Genomic DNA, 10,987 nt, shown 5'->3' with positions numbered 1-10,987 from the left:
TGAGTGTCAGTTTTAATTATGAAGGGTTAGTGAAGGACATCCTGCTGCGGCCATCACGGAGACTTTGGGCTCATTATCTTCTTGTTGAAGTTGTCGTCGTAAATAAGCCTAAAAGATATTCGGTAGACATCGTCACTTTCGGTCGTTGACTCGAGTTGACGTTTGAAAAGTGCGCTCTTGACTGGGTGCTCAAATGACTACTGGGCCCGCGACCCGTCGATGACGGTGAGTGAGCTAACCAAGCAAAAGCTAGCATCCGTTACAAGGCGAACTTCTAGCACGAGCATTTCATATGTTACCTATGTCGCGAATGGCATCAACTTGTTTGTTTAGGAGGGATAAACGTAATTCAAAAGTGTTAGCGTCAGGTTTTGGCGTTTCAATCTTTGAAACGTTGGCGAAATATTTGGACGTCTCGTTGAGGTGCTATACGTTAGCGCTTACGCCATATTGGATGTGACAACTGTCAATGGACTGGGCTCCCAAAGTGACGTAGGAAAAGTTAAAAAACAAACAAACTTAACTCACACACACACACTCCAAAAAAAAAAACAGACAACGGTGAAGCAACTTGGGAGTTATAAGATAAATGAGAGAAATGAAGCGCTTGCTGCACGAGAAAAGCTTCTGTGACTCAGCTCATGCAAGTTGTTTAATCTGCGCGTTCCAATTCTTAACACGATAAGCTTTTTAGTATAAGGCACAATGCCAATCTTGGTACGCATCTTCAGTTTTTGTAGCGACCACAACACTTATACAAGATCAGGCATTCAGAGGAGCCCAGGGCCATTTTGTGACTGGAGAGCCACACAAAGTTCACTGACGCTGCCCAATACAAATTTCATTCATAACAAATGATGGAATGAACACCTTGCTTATTAATATTTTGAGTGAAACAAAAAAAATCTAGCAATCGATTGTTGATCTTTTTAATGCGCTGCACATTTTTATATTTGCAAGTTTCATGCGACTAAAATGCCGTTGTGCTAAATGCCACCAGGTGACAGGCCAATTTTGCTAATTTGTCCAAACGGCATGAGCAAGAGCCTCCCACCTTCACTGATGGCCGCCCCTCGCCACATCCGATATGGACATCAGAGTCACTCGTGAATACGGCGTCTACGTACGAATGTGACGCCCTTTGACCCTGTTTCAGCATCGGCGTGATGGAAAGCGCTTGCTGGCGCGTGCCGCTGGCATGTTGCCGCCCTCGCGTGCTGGCCCTGCACGCACTCTTTTGGGGCCTCGTGGCTCTCAGGTGGGTGCTCCGCCACTCACATTGCCCAGCCGCTCCACCACTCTGTCGTTCGCTCATTGTGACGCTTGCCTTCCAGAGTTTTTGGAGCCGCCTTGCTGGCTGATGACAAACTTGCAGGTAAATGCCTACCAAGTTGTTGAATTTACGATTCAACAACTTTACGATTAATCGCATAATCAGATCCCAAATTATTTTGCATTGTTTATTCCAAATGATGAAATTTGAGGCTGCTTCAGTTTCCACCGCATGTCAGTGTTATTCATACAGAGTACGCGTACAAATTGCCTTTTATTCCATAATGCTCCCACACTCCTTAAGCTGCTTTGTCTATTACACGTAGCCGTCAAGGTCAGCATCACCCCTTGCTGGCTGCTGGAGGACTTTGTGGTGACGACAGAATGCTCACAGTGCGACGCCTTCCAGGCGGTACGTGGATTCGCTCTCGCCACGTGAGCTCGTGGCCAACATAGCCACTAGCTAATGTGGCGCCCGCTCACTAACGTTTGCCTTGGTGTTCAGAAGACGAGGCCGGCGTGTGGTCAGACAGGCTACGTGGAGAAGGTCAACTGCACCAAATCCAACCGCGACGAGTACAAAAGGTCCGATCCGGTCGCCACGCAGCCCACGTTTGGGGCGCACCAAGAGATTTTCTCACCTCATCTTCTCTTTGACCATCTCAGCTGCCGCTCGGCCATCATGGAGGAACGTCTCTTCTGGAAGTTTGAAGCGGCTGTGTTGTCCGTGACAGCGTTGTCGGCTGTCTCGGTGGTCCTGCGTCAGCGCCGGTTGGACCGCCTCGCCTCAGAGAAAGTCCGCCGACAGATCGAGTCCATCTAGCAGCACCAACTTTCCATACAAACTTTGATGCAAAAATGCTTGAGACCCACAGACCCCTACTCGATGACGTCATTTTCTTGTGTTCCCTGTTCATAGTCAGACTTTGGCCAAAAACTCTGATGACAGTGCTAATAAAGCTTCCTGGTCGTGTGACCGAGGCAGAACGGTTGAGAAAAGAGGGTCAATGATGATTTTAGTCCTCTCCTGCCACGTGAAAGGATAATGCAAGGCCACTTGCTAGCAGGAGGTGGAGTCCCGGCCGGCATTTAACTTTCCACTTGCGTGTGGATTCCAACATGGAGGCAGTGGAAGCTGGGACATAGGGCAACACGTCAGTTGAGGGAGCTGCTTACGAATGGGCTTTCCGTCGCTTGGATCGATGACACAATGGTGCTCTCCTTACTCTGAAAGTGGAGCCCAAACTACAAGCGGACTCACCGTTGTGTTTGACGCAATGGTTCAAAGCCGAGGCAACATTTTCAACTCGGCTGTGCAAAAAGGTCCCCCTTTTCACTTTGGATACCATCATCATGTCTGCCTGTGTGTGCTTGTGGTAACCCACTCTGATTGTCATAAATGCTTGAACTTGGTCCTAAGTATGGTTTGACTTGATATTTAGGGTCATCTTCAGCAAAATAAGTGACGCAGTTTCAACATGGCGGCGAGCCGATGACGTAATACCGGCTGTCTAAAATCTGCAGTCGTGACACTTTGTGCACTTCTCCGAGGTGTGCACTGTATCGCGTCGGGTGTAGCGCCATTATTTTGAAAGAACCTGTGTCGGGGCTTTTGGTGACGTCATCACAGCGCGACGTTGTTGGTGCTGCGCAGTTGCTTGTTTGGAATTTTCCATAGTCGTGGACTCGCGTTTGTTTGTGGCCTTGGAAAGAAACTACCGGAGAGCACCGACACAAGAAGTGGCCCGAGCAACTTGGGTCGCTGCTGAGTTAGTTGCGGGACGCCTTTGCGCCTGTCGATGGAGTGCGCGGGAGGTTCGGTGGAAGGTTCGCTAATGGCAGCCAGCAACGTCCCGGCCTTCCTCAGCAAACTCTGGACTTTGTTAGAAGACCCCGAAACAGAGTCGCTCATCTGCTGGAGCCCGGTATGACTTATGGCTCGAGCACGTTCGTTTTGCTCTGACCACTGGAGCTTCGGCACAAGAGTGTCCGCCGTCAGCGGTGTAGCATTGGGGCGGCTTAACTTAGTTTATCCTAGCATATCTTACAGGAACGCAAGTGTTAGCTGCTCGAGGCAAGTACCGAAGTTTTTCGAAACCAATGCAGTCGGACCAAATGACAATGCCGAACAAGCACTTTGTGTCCAATATAAATGGGGGGTGGGGGGGTGTCGTCGTCCCAGTGGGCCATTTGACGTACCGGTTGGACATCCGGGTTAGATTGCTTGGCTCAAGGGCACCTCGTCAGTTATATGTGTACCGACAAGCTGGTATCTTAACAGACGCCAATGAACTTGTGGCTCCATCCCAACTTTCCCGACGTCTTTTTTTTTGTCTGTTTGTTTGACCCATGTCAGAGCGGAACCAGTTTCCACGTGTATGATCACTCTCGCTTCTCCAAAGAGGTTCTCCCCAAGTTCTTCAAACACAACAACATGGCCAGCTTCATTCGGCAGCTCAACATGTGTGAGTACGACCTCGTAAAAAATAGGCCGCTTTCCTTTGAGCTCCGAGCTTTGCCGCAAGTGAGCGCTCCTCACTTTTCTCCCTCAAGATGGCTTTCGCAAGGTGGTCCACCTGGAGCAGGGCGGCCTGCTAAAACCCGAGAAAGACGACACGGAGTTCCAACACCCGTTCTTTGTCAGAGGCCAAGAGCACTTGCTGCAGAACATCAAACGAAAAGTCACCAACGTACGAACAGGCGGTCGTAAGAAGGTACGCCGTTACGGAAAATGCGGTCGTCATGACAGTGCCACCGTCTGCTGCAGGTGTCTTCGATGCGCCCGGAAGAGGGCAAGCTCTCATCCCACGAGGTCAGTAAACTCCTGAGCGACGTGCAGGCCATGAAGGGAAAGCAGGAGAGCATAGACTCTAAAATCATTGCCATGAAACAGTAAGAACTTTCACCGGCGCCAAAGTTTCCAATGCCTCAGAGGTTTTCCAGCTCGTGTGGCTCTTGCGCTTGTGGCGGACCTGACCCAAACCTTTTTGGTATTTCAGTGAGAACGAGGCTTTGTGGAGGGAAGTTGTGTGTCTGAGACAGAAGCATGCTCAACAGCAGAAAATGGTCAGCAAGGTAAAGCCGCCACAGCCGCCGCAGTCTCTTGTTGTTTGGAAACGTCATTTGCGCCTCTGTCCCTCTGCAGTTGATCCACTTCCTGGTATCACTAGTCCAGTCCAACAGGATCATGGGAGTCAAGAGGAAACTGCAAGTTGCTCTCCACCGTGTATTTTTTGCTACTTGTCCTAGTCGACATCTGACTTGTTTGTGCGGTCCGCAGCCCGCTGATGCTCAACGACTCGGGTTCCGCCCAACCCCTGCCCAAATACGCTCGCTCGTTTTCCTTGGAGCCCGTGCAGGTCGCGCCCTCCATCTTCCCAGCGGAATCCCCCGCCGGTTCCGGGCCTGTCATCTCTGATATCACGGAATTGGCCACGCCCCCGCCACAGGAGACAGTCAGCGAGTGGATGGAAGCGAGGTGAGGACCAATGTCGCCGCTGCAGTGTTGCGGCTTCATTTCCATTGCCGCACAATGTCCACTCTGGCGTGACGCCCACAGAGAGCGCGGCGAGGAGGAGGGGCCCGCCCCTTCCGATGTGGCAGCGGGCGAGCCGACGTCTGGAGACACGCCGCTTTCTCCCACCACCTTCATCGACTCCATTCTCCAAGACAGCGACGCGCCTGACACCAGCGCGCTGACGGGCAAGTTAATTTGGGAGCCGCTCTTGGCACCCGTCGGCTGCGTCCGCTTCTGTCCACAAAGGCTTTGCTGAAACTCCCCCAAATCTTCCTCTGCTTCGCATTCAGCTCCCAGGTCTCGCCCAGCCAACACCAACCCGGACCCCGCGCAGACCTGTCAGACCCTCGCGTGTATCGACAGGTATGAGGCTCGCTCATCCGTTCTGTGGCAGAACAGTGCTCACGCGTGTCTTTCAGGTCAGAACTGTCAGATCACATTGAGACAATCGACAACAGTCTGGAAAACCTACAGAACATTCTCAACAGCCAAACTTTCACCTTTGACACGTCGCCACTCATGGAGGTGCGTGCGTTGCGTGCGCGGGCGAGCGTTCGTCTACTTGTGCGTGCATGTGTGAGTGACACACACATCTACTTTCACTTTTGTGTCTTCAGTTCTTCAGCCCTTCCTGTCCTCCAGGAGACTTTGACATCAACGCTTTAGACACTGTGAGTGTGAGCCACTAACTGTTCGTTCACTCGCCCTCATAATTCATCACCGCATGACCTTGAAATTCATGTTGACAAGCGACGCAGCATCTTTGAGATGATGACAACAATCGCTACTTGGGTGCGGTGTGCTGTTTTTGCTCCTTGTAAAGAAGTTGTCTTTTGTCGCTAGCTTCTATGTGACAACTTGGCCAAAGGAGCTGATGGAAGCGACGACACAGGTAAAGGCACTCGCAACTGCGACGCAATGACAACGGCACGTCGGACCTTGACGCTACCGCTAAGCATTTATGGCTCTGCAATGTGATTGGTCCAGGAAAGCAACTGGTGCAGTACACGCCAGTGCAGATTTGTGACCCGGTTGGAGGGGGCGATGCCGACCTGCCGTCGCTCCTAGAATTGGGGGAGGAGCCTTTCCTCAGTCCAGACCTGACCTCTGACCTCTGACGAGACGAGGTGAGAGCGGGAGGGAGGGACTACTCTATTACCATGACGACAGTGTGGTCAGGGGTAGCAGTTTTACTATGCAGACAACCAGCCATTATTTTTTGTTGCTTTTATTTTATCACAAGGAATAGCATATTTTTGGAAACGTTGCTTACATATTTATTCTGTTACCCTGGAAATCCACATTAAACTTGTTTGTGCACAGTCCTTATGGCGTGTCATGTGACCTGCCCGACACGTGGACAGGCAGTCATTCATGCGCGCGCACGCACGCACGCACAATCGCTCTGAGGCAAAATTGAGCTTTAGTAATATTTCCCAATTTAAAGGGAAATTTGCATAGGGATTCATTGAATGTTTGTTTTTGTGATTGTACAACTCAACTGTTTCATCCTTAGGGCCTAACTTTCTCATGTTTTGACTGATGGTAAAGGATGGTGATGGTAAAGGATAGTGGTGATGTCAGAATGGGATGTAAAACTGATGTTCAAAGGACACCAAAACACATTTTGCAAAGTCATTAAAAGACATTTTAATGTCAAGTTCACCTGCTTCTAAAATTGATCATAGTGTACAAATCTTAAACATTTTCAAAGGTTCCCCTGCCTGTGGGTGGGCGGGACCTAAACATGGCCGAAGGGGCGTTCCCATAGGTCGGCACACTGGAGGCGGCGGCGGGAAAAGTGAACTTGAGGCTTGCATTGGAAGTCAGCAGGTTTCCTCCAGTTCCACATTCTCCGCAGCTGTTGGCACAAACGCAACAGCGCCACACGTTAGTGGATGGAGTGCGGTCGTCGCGGCTACGCCGGCCAATTGTGTGAGCAGTGAAGACCTCACCTTCAGGACCTTGACCCCAAGCGTCGTACTGTTCAGTGACGGAACCTGCGGGGAACAAGCCATGCCGGCAGCGCGCAAACCACAATTATCATGGTCAACATGTCACGGCGGTGACGACTGTTGACGTGGCCATGCTGAGACTCACCAGCCTTGTGGGGGTCTTCAGACACTCGCCCACCACCTGTCGCAAAACAAAGTCACATGATGTCACCGTGTGATGATATTCTTTCTCTTTGTTTGCGTCGACCCGTTCGGGTGTTTGGACTATGCGAGGTGGTTGACTCGAGGATTGAAAGTATTTGACACAAATCAAAGGTAAACATACATTGGAGTCAAAATGAAAAGTGTCAAACTCACTGGAGTCCAGGGATGTTCCTGTTGGCTCTGAAAAGACTTAAGTGCGCACGCACAAAGACAGCGACTGTTTGACAGCGCCTCAAAATTTGACATCAGTACACAAAACAGCAGCAGGGACTTACGCGAGTGCGTTGCCATGGTAACGGCTTCAGTGCGCCACGCCAGTGTGCCTGCATCATCAAACGTGACTGATGAAGAGCATGGAAATTGCCGCGGACGCGCACATGCGTACCTGATGGCAAAGTGTCCGCGAAAGCGCCCCCTGCCGGCCCGGTGCGCACAAGTACGGACGATTCTGTAAGTGACAATTTTTTTTTTTTAAATCAGTAATATACAATTACAGTCAAACCTCGTTATTCGAACGTCTCGATTTTCGAACAAATCGGAATTCAAACGAAAAATTCGAGATTTCTTTGCTTCGGTTGTCGAACAAAAATTCGGAGGTCGAACCTCGCGAGAGGACCCGAAAAAACACGACCGCGCGGCCCGGATGCCGACTGACTCCGTTCGTTGTTATTGTATTTTCGTTACTTTGAGGATTGCATTAACTCCTAATCATGCCTTCAAAGAAAGAAAGTGGGAGCAGTAAAGCCATCCTAAAACACAAAGACGCTCTTAAAGCAATGCGACAGTGAGCGCCCGGCCGGCGCGCTGCGGGTTGCGCGATCGAACCAAATTAAGCTCCCTGCACACTGAGGTCAACTTAAATTTTTGAAAGTACATCAGGACTTTAAAAATGTCACAATTATGCGACCAACGCGGTGCAGTTGCTCGGTCGGCGGCGCGCTACGGTTGCGCGTTCGGCGGTGCGCTGCCGTTGCGCGATCGGACAAAAATGCGCAAATGAAAAAATGCTTAAAAAAGGCGGGGGTTTTGTCTTGGATTATTATTTTTTTCATTATTTGTAATGGAAAAAATAGATTTTCCAATAGCCGTCTGGAACGAATTGTGGTCGAAAACCGAGGTTTGACTATTATATTATAATAATTACTCATGTGACAGAATGAGTAAAGTGGTCGACAGTGGTGCCTTGAGATGACGGACATGGAAACAGTATGAAGGGAGTGACGATTTTCGGCAGGTGTTGCCACGGTTGCTGCTTTTTCGGCTGACAGCAGGGTTCTACCGAGGAGAGACTCTCCAAGAATAAATGTTACTGTTCGTACGGACCATTGCGAGTCTATTACCTGCCTGTCGAGAATTGTCACTCATCGAGGTGAGGTTTACTTTTCACGGCAAATTTCTTCTTGATGCGGTTTGCTTTCATTGACTTGTTGATGGTTCTGACAAGCTTCATTGTTGTCAGCTCTTTCATATTTTTCACTCTGTAGCTTTTTGGGACTCGCATTGCGTCGGCTTCCACCTTTTCAGTGCCCAAATTGTCGCAAGCGAAACGACAAGGCTCGTATCTCAAACTGAGCTGCCGAGACGGATACTTATTGGAGTGGTTTGTGTGACGCTGACGTTCACCTGTGCTGTGCTCCTGTGGGCGGCTCGTCTCCTGCGGCAAAGTGGAAAGGAGGACGGGAGCGGTCGCCGCCGGCCGGGTCCGCTCACTGAGTTGCTGAGTGTGAAGCTCCACTGAAGGTTGGCCCGGCTGAGCTGTCACTGCGGGACACGCACAAGAGTAACGTTGCGGGAAGCTCATGCCGTCGGTTCTTAGCGGCGGTGCCTGCCCACCTCCGTCTTGGTCCAGCGGCCGAGTCTGTCGGCCATTTCCTGTTCAACACAAGACAGCATCAAAGTGGAGTACGATATTTGTTTGCGAGTTGTGATTACCTGCGTGATGTGAAGAGGAGGAGGAGGAGGAGGGGGAGGATGCTGATGGAGAAACACAAGAGGATGCATTTATCCCTTTCCAAATCAAATCATGGAGTGTTTTGTTTTGGAGCCTTCGTACTCAAGTCGTCCCGATGGGCGCGCTCAGTGGCAGGGGTACCCAGCCATCGGTCAGAGGCGCGCTCGCCTTGTCGCTCCGTGACGTCCGACTCAGTCGAGCGCTCTTCATCTGCATCAGAACGGTTGGAGTGAGTTGTACAAGACGCCTCGTGACAGAACCCCCCCTGCTCCTCACCTGTGTACTCTGGGTGAAAAGCCGCTCCCTCAAGTGACATCAGCGTCCCTGACAACCAATCACAGATCTCACCTTCTTCTTCCCGTTGACACCCTCCCTCGTTTCTCACCTGTCACGTCCTTGTCTCCGCCCACGCCGTTCAACGGCTTCTCCCCGTCGGCTGAAGCGCATAAGGAAAGAGAGCTGATTGTTTGCCCGTCCTAGTCGTTGATTTTTTTTTATTGGGGGTGACATTCACCGTTTAAACGCGTGTCCACGGCGTCAGAATCTGTGGACACATGCAAGAAATGAGGCGCCCACTTTGATGTCCTTTAATTGACGCCAGTTGGTTCTTACACGACCGGACTGTTATATTTTCTTTGTCTTTCCAAATCCTCACACATACTCGTACCTGTGGAAGTGTCCGCGTGTCCACCCGACTCTCCTGCGGCCACTGGGGCTCCCTGAGCACCTGCCGTGTTACAAACGGCCATCAGCTTCGGATGCGTGGCTCGCCGGCTTCCACCCGCTCGCTCGCTCGGTCTTCCCCTGACGTTCACTCACCGCTGACGTCGGGATGCGGTCTGACACCTGTCGAGTAAACCAGATGACAATCAACGGGATAAAATCGTTGATGATCACGGGCATCATGTCTCAGCTGACGCAAGTCAGTGTTTTGCGGCCCAAAATATTTGAAAGAAAAGTGCTTCAGCCAGCCTGAAAATAAGACCCCTGACCTTTCCTTTCCAAGCAGGATTAATGTGGAACAAACCGGTTTTTCAGGATGGGAAAAGCAGCAGGTTGGGGGATGGGGTGGACTTACCTGAAGCCCCCCACGTCGCACTCTGGTGGGCACCTGCGGGTCCTGCCGAAGAGCAGAGTAGAGGGTGGGTGAAAGGTGCTCATGTTTCCTGCGCTTAATTAAAAACTTGACAAAGGGTCACTTTGATTCAAGGCTTGAATTTATTGTGGAATTCCTTTTGGCCCAACTTTGGTTACGAGGTGAAAGGTCTCACCCTCCTTCTTTGTCGAGTCGTCATCGTCTGAAAGGAAAACCACACAAGGGCATTTTCCTTCGATTCCTCTGATATGCGCTTGGCCAGCGACCTCTCGCTCACTCGCTCCATCTTCACACAAGTGTCCTCGACTACCTTTGATCCCTTTCCGTGCCCGTGTTCTAATCTTTCCCATTTGAAGCTTCTCCATTCAGTTAGCACTTTTGTCACTTCAGAAGGGCCTTTCAGCCCAAAATGAGCAAAACGGCCAAGAGCCTCGGCCTACCCTCGTCCTCCTCGGACTGCTCGCCGTCCGCCTCTTCGCTCGGTTCCACCTCCTCCCGCTCTGGAAAACAAGCACACATCTCGCACGTCGTCATCCGCCGACGTACCACCAAATTGCCTCTTTTTGGCCTTTACCCTCCACAGGAGCTGTCCACGCCGCCGTTACTAGGACAATCAACAAGGAGGTCAAGATCAAGTTCCTGAGGAGCACAAATCGTCCATTTTCACCCAGCATTTGCTCTCTCTGCACATAACTGATCAATAGCAATCATCGGTCGCTGTCGCGTCCATCAATTCGTCACTATTGCTGTCGTGACTCGTTGTGCATCACAAGTCAGGGCACCCTGCCCTTTGAATCGTCGCTAGAGAGCTACAGGTGGTGCCGCTGCCCAAGTTTACTCACCAAGCCGACATGATGATGTTGCTCTGCACTACCGAGCCGCTTCACAATTTTATACCCAGGGGGCGGGGCCTGTGTGCGTGTGTGTATGCGTGCGTGCGTGCGTGCGTGCGCGCGAGTGAGTGAGTGAGTGAGTGAGTGAGTGAGTGAGTG

The 10,987-nt window shown here is 51.0% G+C and overlaps 3 protein-coding genes across 12 annotated transcripts; 2 read left to right on the top strand and 1 right to left on the bottom strand.

The window, feature by feature from the left end:
- Window positions 1–10: 10 nt before the first annotated feature.
- jtb (jumping translocation breakpoint) lies at window positions 11–2,271 on the top strand. 4 transcript variants are annotated; one of them, XM_088364897.1, is made up of 6 exons: window positions 11–225; window positions 1,001–1,258; window positions 1,335–1,375; window positions 1,599–1,684; window positions 1,781–1,857; window positions 1,939–2,271. In XM_088364897.1, the coding sequence occupies exons 2-6, from the start codon at window positions 1,167–1,169 to the stop codon at window positions 2,093–2,095; spliced, it is 453 nt and encodes a 150-aa protein (XP_088221023.1). In that variant the 5' UTR covers window positions 11–225; window positions 1,001–1,166; the 3' UTR covers window positions 2,096–2,271. The 4 variants fall into 4 exon arrangements, with proteins under 4 accessions (XP_088221023.1, XP_088221022.1, XP_088221020.1 ...); XM_088364896.1 differs by having other exon boundaries at window positions 12–225; window positions 1,157–1,258; window positions 1,778–1,857; XM_088364894.1 differs by having other exon boundaries at window positions 15–225; window positions 1,778–1,857.
- Window positions 2,272–2,418: 147 nt separating this feature from the next.
- On the top strand, window positions 2,419–6,449 carry hsf1 (heat shock transcription factor 1). Of its 4 annotated transcripts, XM_088364861.1 has the most exons (14): window positions 2,844–3,197; window positions 3,629–3,737; window positions 3,826–3,962; window positions 4,040–4,164; window positions 4,272–4,347; window positions 4,418–4,479; window positions 4,553–4,750; window positions 4,832–4,974; window positions 5,080–5,152; window positions 5,209–5,314; window positions 5,407–5,460; window positions 5,633–5,681; window positions 5,777–5,916; window positions 6,306–6,449. In XM_088364861.1, exons 1-13 carry the CDS (start codon window positions 3,072–3,074, stop codon window positions 5,905–5,907), a joined length of 1,389 nt encoding a protein of 462 aa, XP_088220987.1. In that variant the 5' UTR covers window positions 2,844–3,071; the 3' UTR covers window positions 5,908–5,916; window positions 6,306–6,449. The 4 variants fall into 4 exon arrangements, with proteins under 4 accessions (XP_088220989.1, XP_088220988.1, XP_088220987.1 ...); XM_088364863.1 differs by lacking the exon at window positions 2,844–3,197 and adding an exon at window positions 2,419–2,595 and having other exon boundaries at window positions 5,777–6,449; XM_088364862.1 differs by having other exon boundaries at window positions 2,842–3,197; window positions 4,272–4,338; window positions 5,777–6,449.
- On the bottom strand, window positions 6,415–10,903 carry LOC148380331 (uncharacterized). Of its 4 annotated transcripts, XM_088364873.1 has the most exons (19): window positions 10,570–10,903; window positions 10,436–10,495; window positions 10,171–10,197; window positions 9,978–10,019; window positions 9,719–9,745; window positions 9,567–9,626; window positions 9,414–9,443; window positions 9,285–9,335; window positions 9,176–9,223; window positions 9,002–9,109; window positions 8,881–8,922; window positions 8,782–8,820; window positions 8,572–8,709; window positions 7,334–7,396; window positions 7,224–7,271; window positions 7,102–7,137; window positions 6,890–6,925; window positions 6,745–6,789; window positions 6,415–6,650 (listed from the first exon to the last, which is right to left on the bottom strand). In XM_088364873.1, exons 1-19 carry the CDS (start codon window positions 10,667–10,669, stop codon window positions 6,616–6,618), a joined length of 1,035 nt encoding a protein of 344 aa, XP_088220999.1. In that variant the 5' UTR covers window positions 10,670–10,903; the 3' UTR covers window positions 6,415–6,615. The 4 variants fall into 4 exon arrangements, with proteins under 4 accessions (XP_088220999.1, XP_088220997.1, XP_088220996.1 ...); XM_088364871.1 differs by lacking the exon at window positions 10,171–10,197 and having other exon boundaries at window positions 7,102–7,289; window positions 10,570–10,894; XM_088364870.1 differs by lacking the exons at window positions 10,436–10,495; window positions 10,570–10,903 and having other exon boundaries at window positions 7,102–7,271; window positions 10,171–10,392.
- Window positions 10,904–10,987: the final 84 nt, after the last annotated feature.

This window comes from Syngnathus floridae, chromosome 21 (assembly GCF_059516105.1).
Source record: "Syngnathus floridae isolate MCC-2025c chromosome 21, RoL_Sflo_1.0, whole genome shotgun sequence".
Classification (NCBI taxonomy): domain Eukaryota; kingdom Metazoa; phylum Chordata; class Actinopteri; order Syngnathiformes; family Syngnathidae; genus Syngnathus; species Syngnathus floridae.
The sequence above is the reverse complement of the archived record's forward strand: the minus strand, read 5'-3'. Positions and strand labels throughout refer to the sequence as shown.